We start from the raw sequence: 20,902 nt of genomic DNA on the forward strand, positions 1-20,902 counted from the left end.
ACAGCCGCGATGGGCAGATTCACCAGAGGTGGCAGCAGCAGGCGGCCTTTGCGCCACTTCCCCGACACCGCCGAGCTGGTTTCCCTCCGGCCTCCTTTCGGAACTGCACAGGCATGCAGAGGTGAAAGGTCACGAACATGGCGCTGGCCGCCCGTCTCCTGCCTCTGCCTGGCCGGGCGACCCGACTCCGGACTCTCGGTGCCACCGAGGTGAGGCTGTCGCCAACTGAATTTTGTTGCTTGTGTCGCCGCCGCCTGGGCGCAAGCGCGGTCCCGGCCCCTCGCTGCGCTTGGGCCTGGACAAGCCCGGCGCTGCGTTCCTGGGGGCCCCGGAGGCCCCTGCTCCGCCCGGCAGAACTTTCTCCAGCCCTCGCTTCCTTACCCGCTGCTCCCAGCCGCAGCTACAGCACCGAGGAGCAGCCCCAGCAACGCCAGAAGACAAGAATGATCATCCTGGGGTTCTCCAACCCCATCAACTGGGTCCGGACTCGAATTTACGCCTTCCTTATCTGGGCCTATTTCGACAAGGAGTTCAATATCGCTGAGTTCTCTGAGGGGGCGAAGCAGGTTTGTTTGCTTCCCTACCCCGTCCGCCTCATGCATTTCAGCTCTTGCATGCTCAGGTGTTTAGCTGTGAAGTTCTTCGTTGCGATCCAAGTTAACAAACGATGGTAGTGACCCAGACACTGAGTCTTCCAGCCGCTTCTTGACATTAACAAGCATCTAGGTGTGTTTGCGTGGTCGTCGAGAAGGAGGGGTTCGACTAAAAAAAGCTAGGGTGAAGGCCTTCCAGTTGTATTTTTCACTTCAGGCTTTGAGTCAGAAGTAGTGAGTTCAAAGCCTGTTTGTACCTGCCACTTTAAAGCTATTTAGCCTTTTTATGGGTATGTTTTTTTCCGGAATTAGAAAGTTAGAGAACACAGCCCAGCCCACATAGTAGGTGCTTCATAAGTATTTGTTAAGTAAATTGAGTGGATAAAATTACGGTGAGGAATAATAAACACTGCCAGGGTTCCCCAAGGGCAAATGATGTTGCCTTAGAGTGGTCACTTTGAATCCTGAGATTGTTTACAGACTTTGTGTGTACATGCATCTTTCTAGGATGGAAAGCTATTTTCATTTTCCCTTCAATTTTCTTTGTCCGTCCCTACCATTTCAGAACTATTGATTGACACAACAGTAAAAGTCATAGTTTATTCCCCAGTTCATCTTGCTAAAGCTTAATAATTATGACTGCCAGCATAATAATTTAATAGCACTGACTATAATTAACTATATACTGGTGTTTATAATTTTACTCCCAACTTATTTTAGGTTTTCCCCCAAATTGTAGCCATTTGTACACAACTTGTATAATGTGTTAGTTATAAAATTGTGTTTTCAACTTCCTGTCATCAGTGTCAGTGTTAATTTGTTTCCTCGAGTCAACTCTCAGCTAGTACATGTATTTGCACAAAAATAAAGAGGAGAAATCTTGAGTAATAATGTCTACCTCAATATCATGATGAAGGATAAATTTGCTGGTTGGTGTTCTCTGTGTCAGCTGTGCATGTAGAGATATATTGGTGTGATCCTACATTTTGCTGTACCCAGATGTGAGTCTACCTCATCATCTGTACATGACTACACTAGTTCATTCATGTGTCAGGAATGGAAATCATCATAGAACATGAAATTGAAAGGGCTTCTTGTCTAATCTTCTTTTAGGCATGATGAAGTCAAGTTTTAGAAAGGTTAGTTTGCTAAATTTAAACCACACTGTCCAAAAGTAATCTTGGTGCTGGAGAGAGAGCTCAATGGTTAAAGAACACAGGCTGCTCTTCTAGAGGTACTAGATTCTGGTCCCAGTACTACATGGTAGTGCATAAGTGTCTGCAACTCTGGTTCCAGGGAGTCTCACCCTGTCCTCTGGCCTCAGAAGGTATACTATGCCCACATGGTTCACAGACATAAATGCAGGCAAAGTATTCATACACATAAAATAAGAAGAAAGAAATTTCTAAGAATAAAAGCAACCTTGGTCCTCCAGTCATCAGCAGTTGGAATGGATACATATAATATAGGCAAATATTTATAATGAGATAAGGAAATAAATACTCTAATGCTCCCCCTTGCCATCAGTACGTATAACTTTGTCGTCTTAACTACCATTGAGCCATGTACTGTTTCTTAGAGCTTTCTTATACAGTTGTTCAGTGTTTTCTGAGAAAAGGAAGGCTGTTTCTAGAAGTATCTTGAGGTAGACATTTCTATGTCACAGGAATCTTACCAGGGAAACCTTGTTATAATTATTAATTTTTAGGGCAATTTTCTCAGGTATGATCTTGACCACACAAACTAGAGATGAGGTTTCTGCATAGTGATTATAGTTCCTTTTGTCTAGATTGTCACTCATATTGCATGTGAGAGCTTACCAAACATTGTAAAACCTCTGACCCTGATTACCTTTTTAGTATTCAGGAAAACCTTGAATCCATTTGTATATGTGAATTTTCTCAGAAGTCATCTGCATTGTATTATAGCAGAGAGCCACAGACAGAATAGCTTAAACAGAAGTATTTCACTATCAAGACATTAGAGGCTTTGCTTTCTCCTGAGGCCTCTGAATTTATGTCTGGCATGTTGACGCCTTTCCTCCTGTCACAAAGATACCAATGATACTGGATTAGGACCTACACTGACCACCTCAGTGTTTTCTTTAATCACTTGTTTAAAGGGGTTGTCTCCAAATGGAATCACATTCCAAGGGAGAGTTCTGGGCTTCAACATAAGCATGACAGAGAAGACAGTTGGACCAGTAATAATTTGCAGTGTTCTCTGTCTCACATACCTATGTATCTCCTTTCTCCAGCCAGTTCTCCAGATCTCAGTTACTTCCTTTAGGGAGCCTTCTGTGCTCCACCAGGATTAGAGTAGATGGCTCTCTGTGTGCTTCTTAGATCCCACTGTTCTTACCCTCTAATAATTCTTGAACTTGTCTTCTCTTTAGCAGACTGAAAACTCCGGAAAAACAAGCGGGATAAAGATATACCAATTTTTTCCCTCTTTGCTGGGAATGTAGAGAATTGGGCTTTCTCTTCCCTGTCTTTAAAATAAGACCTCATACTTCAGGTTGAGATTCACTGTTGTAGATGATAAACTAGTTCCTTTTCTCCCACTTCCTAAACCTACCTCATATCTCTTTCAGAGGTTCTGTCTATAATCCAGGTATCTAAACTTCCAGTACAGTTCAGACTCTGGAGTGTCCTACTTTCTCATTCTTGTCCATAAATGATTAAGAGGTAAATCATAATTATTTACATCATCATTTAAAAATAAATTGCACAGAAATTTTTTGAGACATCTAGTATACATATGCCACACACTGTCATTTTCCAGGACGTAAAAATGGATTCATAATTAGTAGATGGCTCATTTGCAATTATATATGTGACCATACTGTCTGTAAAAAGTCAATCAACTTAAAATAGCAGCCATGACCAACATTATTGAAACAGTTTTTAATATTATCCCATTTGCCAGAAAGCAAATCTTTGTTACACTAACCATTTAAGTATGTATGTAATAGTATTTTATATGGTCTTTTGAAATAATTGTAATCTTTACCCCTCTGTTTTTTTCAAGGCTTTTGCTCATGTATCTAAGTTGCTGTCACAGTGTAAATTTGATCTATTGGAAGAACTTGTAGCCAAAGAGGTAAAGAGTTCTTTAAATTTAAAAAGTATATGATTCTTGCAAGAAAATGATACAAACATAGTCTCACGTTCTATCAGTAATTACTTAGTTGAATAACTTTTAGTTTTATTTTTGAGGATGAGTAGATAAGGTACAACATTTTAAAAATAGGTCTTGGAAAATTCCATAATAAACATCACTTTTTAAAATACTTTAAGAACTTGAATGGGTAAACTGCTGTTTTCTTTTTCTGACTCAGGTCCTACAGGTATTAAAAGAAAAGGTCACTTCACTGTCTGATAACCATAAAAATGCACTTGCTGCGGAGGTAGATGACATTGTCTACACATCAACAGGGGACATCTCCATTTACTATGATGAGAAAGGTAACGCTGGCCAAGGCAGCTTCACATGACCATTAATTAAGTAAACCAAAACAGTGAGTACCACAGGATTGAGGAGTCACATCTGTGTGAGGAGATATTTGTAGCCCTGCAAAGCCTGTATCACTTTTCTAGTTTGTAAAATCAACTTAGTATACATAATAAATTTAAAAATATGAGTTTAAAAAGAAAAAAAATATGCCATATTTGCTGTTGAAATATCTAACTCTGAAAGCTGGTACCTGGCTAGATCTCTGCCTGGTTACTGTTTACTATACAACAGGAAAATCCAAGGCCAGCTGTGATGACTCACATCTTTCATCCCCCCAGAGAGAGGAGGATTTCCGAGTTCAAGGACAGTCAGCATTACATAGAGAGACCCTATCTCAAAAACAAAAAAAAGAGAGAGAGAGAGAGAGAGAAAATTCTCATATATGTTGATGAAAATAATTTGTTTAGAAGAGGCTGCTCCTATGTTTCAAATAAAAATATTTCTATATCCTGTTTCCTAAAGTGTAGGAAACTCTTGAATATTTTACATTTCTAGTTGTGTATTACAAGGAAGGAGTAAAGTATAAAAGAAAACCAAAACTGTATCAGTTAAAGGCAAATAAGAAAAAAGATTATAAAACTCCCAAGTTGAATTAGGTAACAGTGATAAACTGGAAGGAACTTGGGTGGTTATTTGGTTCTTTTCCTTTTCCAGTACATGAATTTTCCAGTAGCACACCCAAGAGTTCATCGATTAATCAGTCCATTTACAGATTTTTGTATGTATGCATTACAAGGCAGGTGTATAAGAGGGAGCCTCTGCTGAGGTCCTGTAAGGCTATTACAATAGAGGACTTTTAATAGATGAACTCACAGGCAAGTTAATTTGAAATATTTGCAAAGTTGTCTTGGATGATATTTTATTCTTCCCTAACATTTCAAATTACACCCTAGTTATTAACTGAGTTACACATACATTGTGCGACTTAGGCACAACGGAGTAAAAGAACAAGGGCCTTTCTTTGGAACAGTTGAAGTGGGGGCAAAATTTTAGGTGTGGCCTCTCTCTTTTGTTGGGGGGGGGCAGGTATTTGCCTTAAGATTGTTTTATTCATAGGAAATGGTGTAAGTTAAGAATAACCCACGTGGTATACTCAGTAAACTATGTGTTTAACAAAGAAGACAAGCTCTAAGACAATTTTTGGAAAAGAAATGGCATTAATTCATGTATTTTAAGTTACACTGGAGTGTGCACAAAGGCTGACCTGGGACAAGTATACTGCCTGTTTCTGATTTTGTTATGGCTATGTAGCTGATAGATGTTCTGATTGTGTGTGTGTGTGTGTTTGTGTGTGTTTTCTCTCTAAGGAAGGAAGTTCGTTAACATCCTGATGTGCTTTTGGTATCTGACTAGTGCCGACATCCCCACTGAGTCTCTGAGTGGAGCCAGTTTGTTCCAGGTGAAGTTGGGGGATCAGAGCGTGGAAAGTAAACATTTGCTTAGTGCAAGCTACGAGTGAGTATGAGCGTGCGTTTTGTCTTCATTGTCTAGAAAATGGAAGGCAGTGTAAAAGTTTGGAAACTGAAGAGCTTTAGAAAGAAAAGGATTGAAATTTGACAAGCTCTTTATGAAGAAAAACAGAATATGAAATGGGATTGTTAAAAGTGGGAAGTAGTAGCATTTCACTGGGCGTGGTGATTAAACTTTTCATCCTAGCCCTCAGAAGGCAGAGGCATGTGGCTCTCTCTAGCCAGTGTGGTCTGCACAGTGAGTTCCAGGCCAGCCAGGGCTACACAGTGAGACCCTGTTTCAAAAGAAAAAAATAACCTGCAGTCAATGGCTTCAGAGAGACATTGCCTTTGCCTGTGACTCCCTGCTTTACTAGTTACTTCTAGAAGCTCAGCTCTGGAACTTCCTCTGCCTCACCTGCATCAGGTAGGTCTCAGGGACAGGAGGATTCATTCCCACAATTGCTACATCTGTCATGTGTGGCATCTTTCTGGCATCTCTTTTGCTAGGACTTTTGCAGCTTGGCTTGAAGCTTTAGTTTAACTTGTGACACCATTTGCCAGGTGACTGGATGCCGAGAGGTAGAACTTGAAAATTGATGGGCTCGTAAACAGAACTAAAGCAACATTATTTTGCTATACTTTGCTGTCAGTAGTCACAGGATTTGTAGTTTAAAGGGTGTCTAGAGACACCCCAACCCCCATTTTGAAAAACAATAAATAGCAGAGTAATATTGCAGAGGCATGTATGGGATGAAACATAAGATTCCCCCATCTTTGAAAATTCAAGTCTGCCATAGTTGGCATAGGTATTATTCATTCATAAGACATTTATTTATAACCTCTCATATGCTAAACACTCCAGGTCAGATGCTAAAGTGAAGGGAAGCTGTCTGCCCTTAAAGAGACTTAGAAGAGACATTATTTTATAATATTTGGAAAGGTGAGCAGCTAACACATGTCAGTGGAGACACACTTTATAAGAGAATACTACTGTTATTTGCCAGTTAATTTATAAATTTGTTTTAAAGTAACAAAACAAATGCCAAAAGTCTAAAAGTTTTCTGTTTGTGTGTGCTTGTTTGTTCTGACACAGGGTCTTACTCTGTATTCTCAACTAGTCTGGAACTTACTATGTAAACCAGGCTGATCTAGAACTCACAGATCTACTTCTGTCTCCTGAGTGTTAGGATTAAAGTAGTTTGCTATCATGTCTGGCCTGAGAAATGTTTGTTGTTGTTTTGTTTTTATGCTTTGATTATAATTATCCAAAATATTATCTAGATATTAAATACTTGTTTAATTTAAATTTATTAATTGCCTCTTTTAAAATGTCTGTTTATAGTTAAGATCTGTCTCATCAGTACTAAATTTTGTCTCTTCTAATATTCCTTATAAGACCAGGATGTTTCAGAAATACTAAGACTGGGGCCTGGGGATATGGTTCACTGGTTAAGGGCACATACTGCTCTTGCAGAAAATCCAAGTTCAGTTCCTAGGTCTCACAACCATCTGTAATCCACTTCACAGAGAGCTGATGTCTCTGGCCTCCGTGAGCACCTACATCCACATACTTACACACACACACACACACACACACACACACTTAAAAATAAATCTTTTTTAAAAAATCTGATACTTTAAAGACTGTTTTAATGGATATGAACTGAACCAAATTCCACAATTTTTCACTAAATTGGTAACAGTGTGATGTTCAAAAGTCTTTTCCTGTATGCTGATATTTAAAAAGTCTAGTTTCCTTCTGCTCATATTAGGCATGTACCTTAGTGAGTATTTAATAACAAGACAAGTTGCTTTCAGGGGCTATCGAGTGTTGAATATAGATCAGACCATCAAAAAATGTGTGTTAAGAGTGTACTTCAGTGTTATGGTAAACATTTGAATTGACTTACCATTAACCTTTTGATTAGCTTCTTTCTAAATACTGCTTTTAGTTTATGCTTGCAAGTTTTATAGTTATCTGAGCATGTTTGGGTTGATGGAAGATCACAATATTTATAATGTTTTTCCTAGATTTCAGAGAGAATTTACACAAGGAGTAAAGCCTGACTGGACTATTGCACGGATTGAACACTCAAAGTTACTAGAATAATCTTTCTTGGAACAAATCAGGATGTGAACTCTTAATAATCGCTGTGAAAAACTAAGGAAGAAATGTTTCTGGATCATTTGATTTTTCACTTAATTAAGTCTGTGGATTACTTTTGTATTATTTGGAAATATTCCTTGCAGTATATTGACATGATACAATAAAGCATTTTCCACAGGTTTATGGTGTTCTTTATAGGAGGTCAAAGTAAAAGACAGAACTACAGCACCACATTGGTGTCATGTTTAGTGTTATTCTAATGTTATGTATGTATATATGTAAACACAAAACTACAGCACTACATCCGTGTCTTTCTAATGTTGTATATGTATATATGTCACAGACTAATTTTATAGATAATGAATTATTGAAACTACTTGTATATCTCTACATTAACAGTCCCAAGTTTCTGTAAGATTTTAAGTCACTGTGGCCTGACATATTTTAATCAGTATCCAGATAGAAAGACTGGATAGAAATATAGCAGCTTGACCTCCATAGAGCATCCATGTTTGTACACTGTCCACAACAGTGAAGAAATGGAGCCAGCCTAGATGTCCATGGACAACTGGAGTATGTGAAGAAAATGTGGTACATACACACAATGGGATCTTACTCACCTGTAAAGAAGAATAAATTTGTGACATTTGCAAGCAAATGAATAGAACTGGAGATCAGTATGTCTGGTGAAATAGTTTAGACTCAGACAAATATTGCATGTTTTATATGTAGAGTCTAGATTTAAAATTGTGTGCATTGGCATAGAGCATGAAATTAGAGAGGGTACGAAAAGAGGGGAGACAGGATAGGAAACTGAAAGGGAGGCTTAAGTGGGGGAAAAGAGGAAGGCTGGAGAGGGCACGGGAGGGGGGCAGGGGACAGAGATGAATATGAATCTAGTATAATGTGTGTGCATTCGAAAATGCCATAGTGAAGCTCAGTACTTTTTAAGTTATGTTAACTTAAATTTAAAATGTGAACTAAACATTTATTAGGGAACTTACACATAGGAGCACACAAAGAATCAGGAGTGGAGTACAGGTTCAGCCAACTGCATGAAGAGAATCTTACTCACTTGACTTTGAACTCCTAAAGCTAGGCCAGGAAGACAAAAACAACATGTTAAGTAAAACATGGCTAAAGGTTTTCCTAGTTGATAAAAACTACAAACCAACAGCCAAGAAATTCAACCAGCAGGGTAACATTTTTAAAATTATTTTTTATTTTTGATATTATGATGTAATTACATTGTTTCTCCCTTTCCTTTCCTGCTTTTGAACTCTCTCATATATCCCTCCTTGCTCTCTTTCAAATTCACAGCCTTTTTTTCATTGACTGTTATTACTTGCAGTCCATATTACTTGTATTTATGTTTTCAGTGCTAACCGTTTGGTATTGGACAACCAATTGATGTGCTCTTTCTTGAAGACTATTTCACCCATTCAGCATTTTTTAGTTGCATGTACATCATTGTGTAGGGGATAGTGCATTTTTAAAAGTCTCACATGATATATCAATGAAGTTATCTGAAACCAGGCAGTATTGCAAAAACATCTGGAATGCAGAGGGTTGGGGAATGGATATGCCATACACAGAAGCCAAGCTAAAAGTGAACACAAACTTCTTAAATTGCAGTGGGAGATAATGGATAAATCTTTAAACACTGACACACAGTGCTACCTTAAAAAAAAAAAATGAATGTGACAAACCCTTTTGAGAATTGTTATGGACCATTGGATAAAATGGAGTCCAGAAATTGAAACACACATACTTGGACAATTGATTTTACAGAGGTATCAAAGTAATTCAATAAGGAAAAGAATCTTTTCAGCAAATGGAACAATTAATGTTCCTTCAGGGAAGGAGCTTAAGCTCATGCATGGTTCCCAATTTTGGTGCAAAGTTCAGATTAAAAAATGGATGATAGGCCGGGTGGTGGTGAGGCACACCTTCAATCCCAGCACTCGGGAAGCAGGCAATTATCTGTGAGTTCCAGACTAGCCTACAAGAGCTAGTTCCAGGACAGCCTCCAAAGCCACAAAGAAACCCTGTCTCGAAAAACAAAACAAAAAAATGGATGATAGACTTAAAAGCCAAAAGTAGAAGTTCTAGAAAGAAGCAGGAGAAATTTTTGCTGTGTGTGTGTGTGTGTGTGTGTGTGTGTGTGTGTGTGTGTGTGTGTGTATCCTTTACAAATCACCAGGTGGTCATGGGGGTTCCACCCAATGACCTTATTCAAGGCCCTAACATATATTAATTTTCACTCTCCTCATAAACTACAATAGGGATCAGGGCACCATACATACCGCCTGTGAGTATTCAGACCATGTGCCAACCAACAAAACTGCTGATACCAGCTGTTGAAGACATGGAGTAACTAGAATTCTTATAATTGCTGGTAAATGGACAAAAATAGTGCAGGCACTTTAGAAGAGCATTGGGCAGCTTCTTATTAAATACAGACTTACCATAGGATCAGTGGTAGTTTGAGAAGTCTGCCCCCTGGATTCACATACTAAACACTCAATCCCTGGTTGGTGATGTTTGTAAAATTATGGAACAAAGGGAGGTGTGGAGCCTTGTTGGAGGAAGTACATCACCTCTGCTGACTTTGAAAGTTTATAACATCATTCCACTTACAGCTTCATGTTTGAAAATGATCACTCAAGCTTCCTGCTCTGTCAGCCAGCCACTGTCATGCCCACAGCCCCCCTGCCAGTATGGACTCTCCTGAAACTAAACTAGAATACTCCTGTATAAGGCTCAAAGAAGCAAGGCAAGATCCCTCAATTCTATTCCCAGACATTTACCCAAGAAAGGTGAAAACAAATTCTGTTCTATATAATTACTTGCACAGGGTTTTTTGTTTGATTTGTTTTTCTTATTTTCTCCAAACAGGTGAGGCCTGAAGTATACAAATGGAGAGCTATACAAGCCAAAGGACTGATTACTTAACGTTGTGCTTGTATTTCTGAGGAATTTTAGTAAAGGTAGTCAAAAAGACAACTCAGTGGGTACTTGAGACTTTGAAACCAGAGTTGGGGTGCAAGGGTGAAACCAGAGTTGGGGTGCAAAGGTGTGAGCTTTGATTGTAATGTGTCCAAAGGAGGTTTGAGGCTGTGATAAAAATGGTGTATATCAACTAGGGCTGATTCCTTGCCTTTATACAATTAAGACTTTTCAAAGTCAGCTTCACATGGAAGAATTGTGCTATATTATTTTGTGTTTGTGCAAATTATAACTAAAACTTATAGCAAGAAAGTGTTTCATATAAAAGTAAGCTGAAATGATTCTATTTTTGTAAAGTATTAAAACCTAATCTATATTCCCTCTAAAGTTAGATCTAATCTTCATGTAATTTCACTTAATACATCACAGATGAAATATAGCTACATGAAATGGAAAAGATAATAGCTAAAGTGGATAGGACTAAAAATTGTAGCCAATTATCACTTGCTATCAAGTTTTAAGATACATCCCAAAAGATTTTAAAATGGATGAGGAAAGCTAGTTACAATCATGGATTTCTGTTTGTCAATTATACTTCAGTAAAGCTAGAGGCAGCATGGGGGAATGTCTAATGTCTAGACCATGGCCTTTGTAATTTCAGTGAAATGAAGAATTCTTTAGGATCAATAAATTCCTAGTGTGCAGAAAATAAAATTACCTGAGAAATATTCTTGCATGAGAAAAACACCACCAAAGACACCTAGAATAATGTTCAAAGGACAAAGGAGCCAACATGAAAGGGCAGCTACTAGATAAGATAAGCCAGTGTGAGCATCAAGGAGATCAGGGGTCTCAGAGACTGCAACACAACAGTTCTTGAAAACCATTAGTTTCGAACACAAGAACATTTTTTTTGAATACTTGGCACGTCATTAGGTATTTAATTTCATTATAAAAATTTATCAGGATTAATATTGTGTGAACCTGATAGGATCTAGTATCTCACAGGTGACAAGCCTCTGGGAACACCTGCGAGGGAGTTTCTAGAGTGAATAAGAGAAGATGGAGAGTTCCCTGGGCTGAGGTCCTAGACTGAATAAAGAGAGGGTGAGCTGATCCTCTGCTTGGATACTATGGATACAATCTAACCAGAAGCCCAGAGTTCTGCTATCCTGACCAGCCCCAACTATGAGCCCAAATAAACCCTTTGGTTGTGGAATATTAGTTTAAGGTTTGTTGCATTTGTTTATGTTGTAGAATATTTGTTTAATGATACAAAGATGTATTGTGTTCTTTTATGTTGCATTTGTTTAACTCTGAAGCTGTGTTACTTTGCCTGTATAGAACTCTGATTGGTTTAAAAAAGAGCTGAACAGCCAATAGCTAGACAGGAGAAAGAAATGGGCAGGCCTGGAATGCAGAGAGAATAAGAGAAAAGTAAGAGAAGAAGGAGAAAAAAGAAGAGAGGACGCCAGGGACCAGCCACCTAGTCACACTGCCGGCCACTGAGTAAGAAGGAAAGAAAGGAAGAGAATAGAGAAAGGTAAAGGCCCAGTGGCAAAAGGTAGATGGGATAATTTAAGAAAAGCCAAGCTAAGGCTGGGCATTCATAAGTCTTCTTGTATTTATTTGGGAGCTGGGTGGTGGGCCCTCAAAGAGTTAAAAAAAAAATCCAATTTCTCTCTTTGTCTCTTCAGTTGCCTTTGTCAGAATATTTTATCATGGCCACAGGTATTATCACCTTTGTGGGAGCTTGAAGCAGTTGGTTTCATTACAAACACATGAAGGAAGCCAAAAGCAATGATTACCTGAGCTCAATTCATTTTCTCCTTTTCATTCTCTCCAGGACCCAAGCACAGGGAGTGGCTCTGCCCACTTTTAGGATGGGTATTCTCACTTAATAACTTGGCAACATAATCCCTCAGAGGCAATTCCAAGGTGATTCCAGATCCTATCAAACTGACAACACTAACTATCACACACAGCAAATCTACGACTTAGATGCTTAAGGCAGTATCATTCATTCTACTTACCTGTTAGGAATCTGAGTCGGTTTGAGTTAGCAATGTTTTTGTTTTGTTTTGTTTTGTTTTGTTTTCATCTTGTATCAGCCAGGGTCACTCAAGGGTCTGCTTCATCCCTTTATTATTTTTGTTAGGCTCTATTTAGAGTAGCTCTAACCCTATAGAATTTAATCTCTATGGTGGCTTGAAAAAGAATGGCCTCTGTAGGCACATGGGTTTGAATGCTTGGTCCCACTTTATAGAACAGTTTGGAAAGAATTAGGAAGTGTTGCCTTGTCAGGGAGATGTGTTATTGGAGGTGGGCTAAAAGACTTCAAAAGCTCATGCCATTTTCAGTTTGCTCTTTCTGCCTCCAGCTTCTGGATCAGATGGAAGCACCTGGCTTTTGCTCCGGCACCATGCCTGCTGCCATGCTCCCTGCCATGATGCTCATGGACTCTACTGTCCTCTAGAACTGTAACCCCCCAATTAAATGCTTTCTTTTATAAGTTGCCTTGGTCATCATGTTTTATCACAGCAATAGAAAAGTAACTAAGATGGTCTCATTATTAAGAAACAGCATTTATTAGGTCTCTACTGGATGCCCTAGCTGATCAAATAGAGCAGACTCTGCTAACTAGATGAGACTGTGATTAAATTTCCAGAATGACAGAATTACTCAGAGCTGATCACTGCCTGACTTCAATAGAATCTTGTTAAATACCTTTACTACCCAAGAATAGGATGGTGTCCTGCATAGCATAAGAAAATAATTGCATGTTACCTAATAAATAAGTAATTTAAAATTACACTATCTTTAAAATGACTTAAAATTGAAGATTTCATACTGCATTTAATTATAATGAGCCTTCAGTCCTCTTAACAAATCTGGAATATTCATCTTTTTTCTATGACTTAACAATTTTGAGGAATCGGGAGTTGCAGGCCTACAGCATGCCCCACTTCCCTAATGATTGCACATGATCATTTTATTATGAAACTATTTCTGCTACTTTGAAGTTAGAGCCAAAGATAACTTGATTAGATTCTACATTTAAAAATCTGGCAAGAATGCCTTATGAGTTATTTGTGCACCTTATACTAGATTAAGTGCTATGTAATTTCTCATTATTGAATTGTTTAAGATGGTAATAGTGAGAATCCTTGATTATGAAAGTCATTTTTCTCTTTGGCACTACACTAACAGTCTGTGATTAATAGTTTGACATCTTTTAGATACTCTACTCACTAGCAACCATTGACAAAGCTGTGGTGGGGGAAGAATGCCCACATTCCACTCCAAGACATCTACATCTGATTCCTGGTACTCATGACTGTGATGCCTCCCTCTGGAAAAAAATGAGACTTCTCAGGTGTGATTACATCAGTTGTCTTGTCCTTGTTCATGTCTGTGGGCTCAGTGTTATCAGTGGTGTTTTTCTAAGAGAAGGGGAGAGGGTCAGCATGAAAGGAAATGTGATGACCCCGGCACAAGCTAGAAAGATGTAGGCCCTTGAGAGTCAAGGAATGCGGATGTCATTGCTAAGTCAGAAGAGCATGTTCCCTGGAGTTTCCTGGAGGAAGCAGCATGCTAACCTAGTTTGGACTTTTGGTCTCCAGAATAGCAAAAGTCGTTGACGTGGTGATAAATGACTACACTGAGATACTTGGTTACCTCAGCATCGAGAAATCAGTATACAATATCAGTGTTCAGTTACAGTTTTCAAAATAGTGACTCATTAATTCTACACTATTTTCTATTATCTTTTAAAAAATAAAACATGGCCCTATCTCTTGATTTTTCTTTTCTTTTTTTTTTCAGTGAGAAGTTTTATTAGAAAGGGGGAGGGGGAAGGAAAGAGAAAAGAGGTAAAGACACAGAGGGAGGAGAGAAGAGAAGAGGGAGACAGGAAAAGTCCATGGGGAAAGAGCAGGAAAGAGAGGAAAGCGAGAGCAGGAAGAGCTCTTGAGTTTTCTTAATTGTCACTATAAACTTTTAATGTTTTAAGTAAATAAAGTATCAATTATAGTTATTCATGTTGATGCTTATGTATTTCCCAGTTTTCCAAGTGGGAGCCCCTGAGACCTCTCTGTACATAAAAGTTGATGTGACCTGATACTGTGGATTCTTTTTTGGACTGGTACTATGTTTTCTGTCATAAAAATACATCCCACAATATTCTTTTCCTTCTGTCACAAACCTAGAATAGGTGATTTCTCTAATGACTTCTGGATTCTTTCCAATGTGAAAAAATTTCAAAACCAAGATATACACATCTCAATGTCTTTTATTCTGTTAAGTCTGTAAGAAGATGGATGAACATGTGGAGAGTAAAATGTGGACTGACAAATGCTATTCCTGTTAACTTTATTTAGAATAATCCCTCCTCTTGTAGGCTGAAGTTTCTGTCCCAAAAGACGCTCCCAAGTAACCATACAGAGGCTTAATATTAATTATAAATGCTCAGCCAGTAGCTCAGCCTTTGTTACTAGCTAACTCTTGCATTTAAATTAATCCATATTTCTTATCTATGTCTTGCCATGTGGCTTGTTACCTTTTCTCAGTACGGCATGCCCATCTTTTCTCTACATCTGCTTGCAACTCCTCTAACTCCACTCTTCTTCCCAGCATTCTCTGTTTGGCTCTTTCCTTAACCTTATCCTGTCCACCTATGTAACACAAAGATAAAAAAAAAAAAAAAACAGAGACAGATATTGGGGTTCAAGCTTCAAGCTGAAGATAAGAGAAGCAAAGCAGCTGGCTACTAGCTCTTACCTCTACCTCAGGTCTGAAGACTGTCCTGTCTTCAGAATGGCTGGAGACTATTTATTTATTTATTTATTTATTTATTATTTATTTGTTTTTCAAGACAGGGTTTCTCTGTGTAGTTTTGGCGCCTATCCTGGCACTCGCTCTGGAGACCAGGCTGGCCTCAAACTCACATAGATCCGCCTGCCTCTGCCTCCCGAGTGCTGGGATTAAAGGTGTGTGCCACCAAGGCCTGGCTTAATTATTTATTTTTTTATATCTCTCAAACCCTGGGATTAAAGGCATGTGATTCCCAAGTGCTGAGTTCACCTTCGTGTGAGCTCTTTCTCTTTAGATCAATTTCGTGTAGCTCAGTGTGCCCTTGAACTAACAGAAATCCATCTGCTTGTCTCTTGAGTCCTGGGATTAAAGGTGTGTGCCGCCACTGCCTGGCTCTGTGGCTAGCTAGGATGGCTGCTGGAGTTAAAGGTGAATATCACCATTGCCTGGCTCTATGGCGAGTGGTTGGCTTCGTTTTCTGTACTCTCAGGCAAGTGTTAATAAATCATAAATAATTTATCCCCACACACCTATTGGCCAGTTAGCTTTTTTATTAAATCAATTACAGTGGCAAATCTTCACACTTCACAAAGGATGGTTCCACTCATCACCCATCGTTCCCTATACTATGACCCTGGTTTTATCATCCCATTGTCTAACTGAGAAGCAGGAACTTGTAAACTGCTGTATTCCCAGGCCCTGCACAGTAGAACTCAGTAGATATTAGTTAAGTGTATAAATTGTGGCCCTTACTTTCTTGGACATCCTAGTTCACATGAGAGGAATAGTTTTCCTCTTACTCTTGCATTAGTCCTAGCAAGTTGGAAGAGATTTTAAAAAAAATTATGTACAATCTCTTCTCAAGGAGTATATGGTATTGCATATATGATCTTGCTTTTATGGATCGGTAATAAATGTCATTTATTCCAAATAACCACTTGGTGGAGCTAATTGTGTGTGGAATCAACATGTCAGCATTGGCACTAAGTTCGGTGTGGATCTTATGTAACTGAAGAATGGAGGATTGCTGTGCTTATTGACGTACCTTTGTAGCAAAGGTATGTAATAAATCCTTTCATTAAGAAGGGTTGATGAAAGTTAACTTATTATAAGGTTGACATGAAGCAAAGCAGAGGAGGCTTTTCTCACATTTTCTGTGATGGCTGGAAATGAAGACTATAGCATTCCATCTCTCTGGTTGCCCCTCCTATCAGAAGGCTGTGTTTGGACTGTAAAGCATGTCAGGACAGTACACATACAGTAATAACAACTCTAAAACAATGGATAAAAACAAAAGTAAATGTTTAATTTTGGACATACTGTATGTCTGAGAAGAGTTGTGGTGAAATACTGTTCATACTCTAACAAATAAAGCTTGCCTGAAGATCAAAGGGTGGAGCTGGCCACTAGTTAACCATAGAGGTCTGGAGGTCTGTGCAGACAAACAGGAAGTGATATCGCTGGGCAGAGAGAGGAGTATAAGGCAAAAGGCAACAGGAGCTTGGTTTCTTTTCAGTCTGAGGATTTTGTAGAGGTAAGAGCTCTAGTGGCGGACTGTTCAGCTTTCACTTCCTAATTTCTGATCCTGGGCTTTTATTACTAAGACCTATTAGAACATGTTACAAAGAGATACCTGGGCCCATGTACAGTAGTAGTTATCTGCTCCTGTGGACACAAGCTAAAGGGCAATCACTGCATGGCACCACAGTAAATGAAACATACAACTCCAAAGGGCCTCACATGAGCAAATGGGACAGTGAGAAAATTCGATGACTAGAGCATGGCCCTGTCAACCATGAGGATCCAGGAGGAAGAATTTAGCACATTCCTGGCAAGCTACCACTGCACCAGGGGTAGCAGGCTTCATATTCTGTTGTTCCCACTGGGAACATCTCCTTGCTGGAGAAGCACCAATATAGTTTATTCCATCTTCAGAAAAGGAAACCTCAACCAGGCAGTGGCAGCTCATGCCTTTAATACCAGCACTCAGGAGGCAGAGGCAGGTGGATCTCTGTGAGTTGGAGACCAGCCTGGTCTACAGAGTGAGTTCTAGGATGTCTTGAAAACCCAAATAAAGAAAATGAACAAGCAAACAGAAAAGGAAACCTCATTCTTCAGTGTACTGCATGTTCTGCCAAAGTTTAATTACTTTGCTTAGTAAACTGCAACTCTTGCTCACTTTTATGTGACATCTATCTTACCACAGATTCAGTAGAAATGAGCAGCTGACCATGGTTAGAACCCCCCCCCCCAACTATGAATCCTCTTATTTTAGGCATTTGTGACAGTGGTGGCAGGCTGTCTTTTGTTCTGTAGAACAGCCATGTGCAAGTCTGTATGGGTGTAAGAGAACACCTGCCCTGTTCTACACCCGGGCTTCCATCCTGTTCTTGCTGAGTCTCCAGTGTGTACTACAGTATTGCCTCTGACCATGACAGCTGGGAAGCTTCAACAGAGTAAATGGGACTGTGGCTTGGTCTCTCTCTCTCTTTTCAACATCCTTCTTATCCTACAATACCTGAATAGATCCCTGTATTCCAGACACCAGTAACAACATGATTTCACCTCAAACCAGAATTAATTATCCAATAACTGACCCTGTCAGTCAATTCATTGCTAAGAAAGAGATGTCCAATCATTGCCTTTTAAAGCAAAACAACCAAAAACAAAAATTGAAACAAAACACACAAAAAACTTTTTAAAAAATTTAAAATTATTTCAAGTCCACATATTTTAGTCAGCATAGGGTACTTTGAGTCAGTTTTTGTCTTTGGACCCACATCAAGCAGAAGTGCTATCCAATGGAAGCCATTGCATAGGCCTTGTTGGAATCGTCTTTGACCTCTCCCTCCTGGGCTCTTTGGCTGGAACTATGTTCCCTTGCTGTGCCCTTTGTCCAGGTCTTCAAGGACTGGTCACTTCCTGTCATTCCATCTCTTCTGAGAAGACCTCCCTGGTCATCCAAGAGAAAGCAATGGCAGCCATCAGTCCAGCCATCATACAGAAGCACTTTCCACTATCAGTCCTTTCTTTCTGTTATCTATCTATGCTTGTCTGCCCTGTGCCCACTAGAGTTTCACTTTAGCACCTCATTGTTGTTCTGCTTGACTAGTGTTCCATCCAGGGCAGGGTTGCCTGACCTCAGACTACTGACATTTGAGAATACATAATTGAAATGACTGGAGTCGACACAGGATGCACCAAGTTCTCAGCACAGAAGAGATGTATTTGTCCCGGAGGGACAGAGGGCATAAGAGACAAAGAGATAGAGGATAAGGGAGAAGGCAAAGGAACAGGGAGAGGGAGAAGGGGGATTTGCCCAGAGGACAAAGGGCTGCCTCTGAATAGAGGGAAGACAGATGTGGCCCATAGGCAAATTTCAGTTTATAAAGGGAAAATTGGAAACCCATGTTAGGATGAGCTGGTTTGTTTTGATTGGGCATGTTAATTAGGGTAGCCAAAAGAGGGCTTCTGATTGCTGGACTTCAGTACTTGGATAGCTGGATCTTGCTGGTCAGCCTCAGGAGGAGGAAGTGTCCAAATAAGGGACTAGACCTTGGTGGCTGACTTTAGGAGTGTAATCTAAAGTGGTTTAGCAAGGAAGAGGGAATGGGGGAAGGGCAAGACCTGCCCAAGTCACATTTGCCAGGCTCAGGTCTACTATAGCTCTTCAACAATTCTTCACTGGGGGCTTCAGGGAGTGCTATCCTGTGCACTGTGAAATATTTAGCAGTGTTCTAACCTTTGACCATTAGATGCCTTTCTAATGACAACCAAAATGTCCAGACAGTGCTAAATGTTTGAACAGTTAGTGTGAGAGCCAAAGTCACATTTTAAGTCTTACGTACCATGCCTAAGAGATCCATGAAACAAAAATGCCTCTGATCTGCAAGCCCCTTGCCCTAGGGCAGATAGGTCCTGAAATGCTCGAGGCTATTGTTAATGGGAGATAACAAGTCACGTTTTTCACTCCCTTCAACAAGTGCACCTGGTGTGCTTGATTACTTGTGGGCTGGAGGTTCACAGGCAGGAAATATGTCAGGATGCATGCTTACCCCTGATTGGACCTGACAGGAAATGCTGTGAATTATGAGATGAACCTGGCCAGAGCCCATCCACCTGGCCTTATTTAATTAAAACTTGCTTCAAATTTGGCTTTAAACTGTGGTAGTGGTCTTATTCTCCATCAGTGGGGTTAACATTAGCTCCTGTTGTGGCTGTTAATGTGAGAAATTATTTTTTTTCTATTAAAGGTGGTCAGCCTTTGCCAGGCAATGATAACACACACTTTTAATCCCAGCACTTGGGAGGCAGAGGCAGGCAAATCTCTACAAGTTCTAGGCCAACCTGGTCTACAGAGTGAGTTCCAGGACAGCCAAGGCTACACAATGAAACACCTGTCTTGAAAAACAAAACAAAAATAAACAAACAAAAATGATAGTCAGCCCAAACAAGGGGTCGTAATTCCTCAACCTCCTGCTCATCTCTGCAGCAATTAACTAATCATGTCTGATTGTGAAGCCTAAGTTCCACCAATGTGATGAGACACAGTCACCACCTGCTTTGGGGACAAAAGACAGAAGCCATTCTGGCTGAGTGTGTTAGTTAGCACCCCTTTTCCAAAAAAAAAAAAAAAAAAAAAAAGAAAAAAATTACTTTGCTGAATTCTTCTGCTTTGTCCACGTGTTCCTTTTGTGTGAGATGGAGATTACTCTTTTCTCAACACTAGGAAGCAACACTGTCTTATAATAATAATAGTCACCATTTACAGAATGCATACAGTGCTCTAGAGATTTACACTCTTACACTCACTATTTCCAACATTTCTACAGAACTGGGGGCATCAAATGACTTACAAACTTGTCTAGGTTTGTGCTGTTGGTAAAGTCTGAGATTCAAACCAGGCCACAAGCTGCAGAACACTCTGCTAATGGAAGTGGACCCTGCTGTGGGAATCTTTGCTTACCACAAGTGCAGAGAACAGGAAGCAGCCAGGCTACCCAACCCATGCTGTGATCGTGCACACTTGCCTTTCAAAGCCTTGGTTACTTCTCTTAGCCCTTGTTAGACCATTAACAAGTAGGATTGGGTTAGGAATTCCACGCAAAGGAACATGTGAAAATACTTAGCTGGTTTCTGGCACACAGCTAGTTCTGAATTCATTTTCCTTCCTCTCCATATGGCTCCAAGCTCCAAGCACTGAAAGAAGATCCTAAAGACCTTGGTCAGACAAGCCCTTTGGGAAATCCAACCTTTAAGCAATCTGTACTTTCACTGTTCCTGCTCAATAGAAACAGCCTGCCTCGCTGGCATCTTGGCTCACTTTGCTAATGACCAACAGTACCAGCCATCAGCACTTGCCTGATAAGCCAAAGGGAGTTTTTAAATCTGTACTGATTGGATGCCATGGGGCCAGGTTGACAAGTCACCTCCCGCTCCATTTCTTGATGGGAATTAATAGCCTGATCCATTGT

The 20,902-nt window shown here is 39.8% G+C and overlaps 1 protein-coding gene across 6 annotated transcripts; it reads left to right on the forward strand.

The window, feature by feature from the left end:
* The first annotated feature begins 3 nt into the window (after positions 1-3).
* Positions 4-7,848, forward strand: Maip1 (matrix AAA peptidase interacting protein 1). 6 transcript variants are annotated; one of them, XM_027396921.2, is made up of 6 exons: positions 4-566; positions 3,624-3,695; positions 3,934-4,060; positions 5,417-5,564; positions 6,423-6,500; positions 7,592-7,848. In XM_027396921.2, the coding sequence occupies exons 1-5, from the start codon at positions 138-140 to the stop codon at positions 6,487-6,489; spliced, it is 843 nt and encodes a 280-aa protein (XP_027252722.1). In that variant the 5' UTR covers positions 4-137; the 3' UTR covers positions 6,490-6,500; positions 7,592-7,848. The 6 variants fall into 6 exon arrangements, 4 of the variants coding, with proteins under 4 accessions (XP_027252722.1, XP_027252721.1, XP_027252723.1 ...); XR_004768669.1 differs by lacking the exon at positions 6,423-6,500 and having other exon boundaries at positions 5,463-5,564; XR_004768670.1 differs by lacking the exon at positions 7,592-7,848 and having other exon boundaries at positions 5,463-5,564.
* Positions 7,849-20,902: the final 13,054 nt, after the last annotated feature.

This window comes from Cricetulus griseus, chromosome 2 (genome assembly GCF_003668045.3).
Source record: "Cricetulus griseus strain 17A/GY chromosome 2, alternate assembly CriGri-PICRH-1.0, whole genome shotgun sequence".
Taxonomy (NCBI): domain Eukaryota; kingdom Metazoa; phylum Chordata; class Mammalia; order Rodentia; family Cricetidae; genus Cricetulus; species Cricetulus griseus.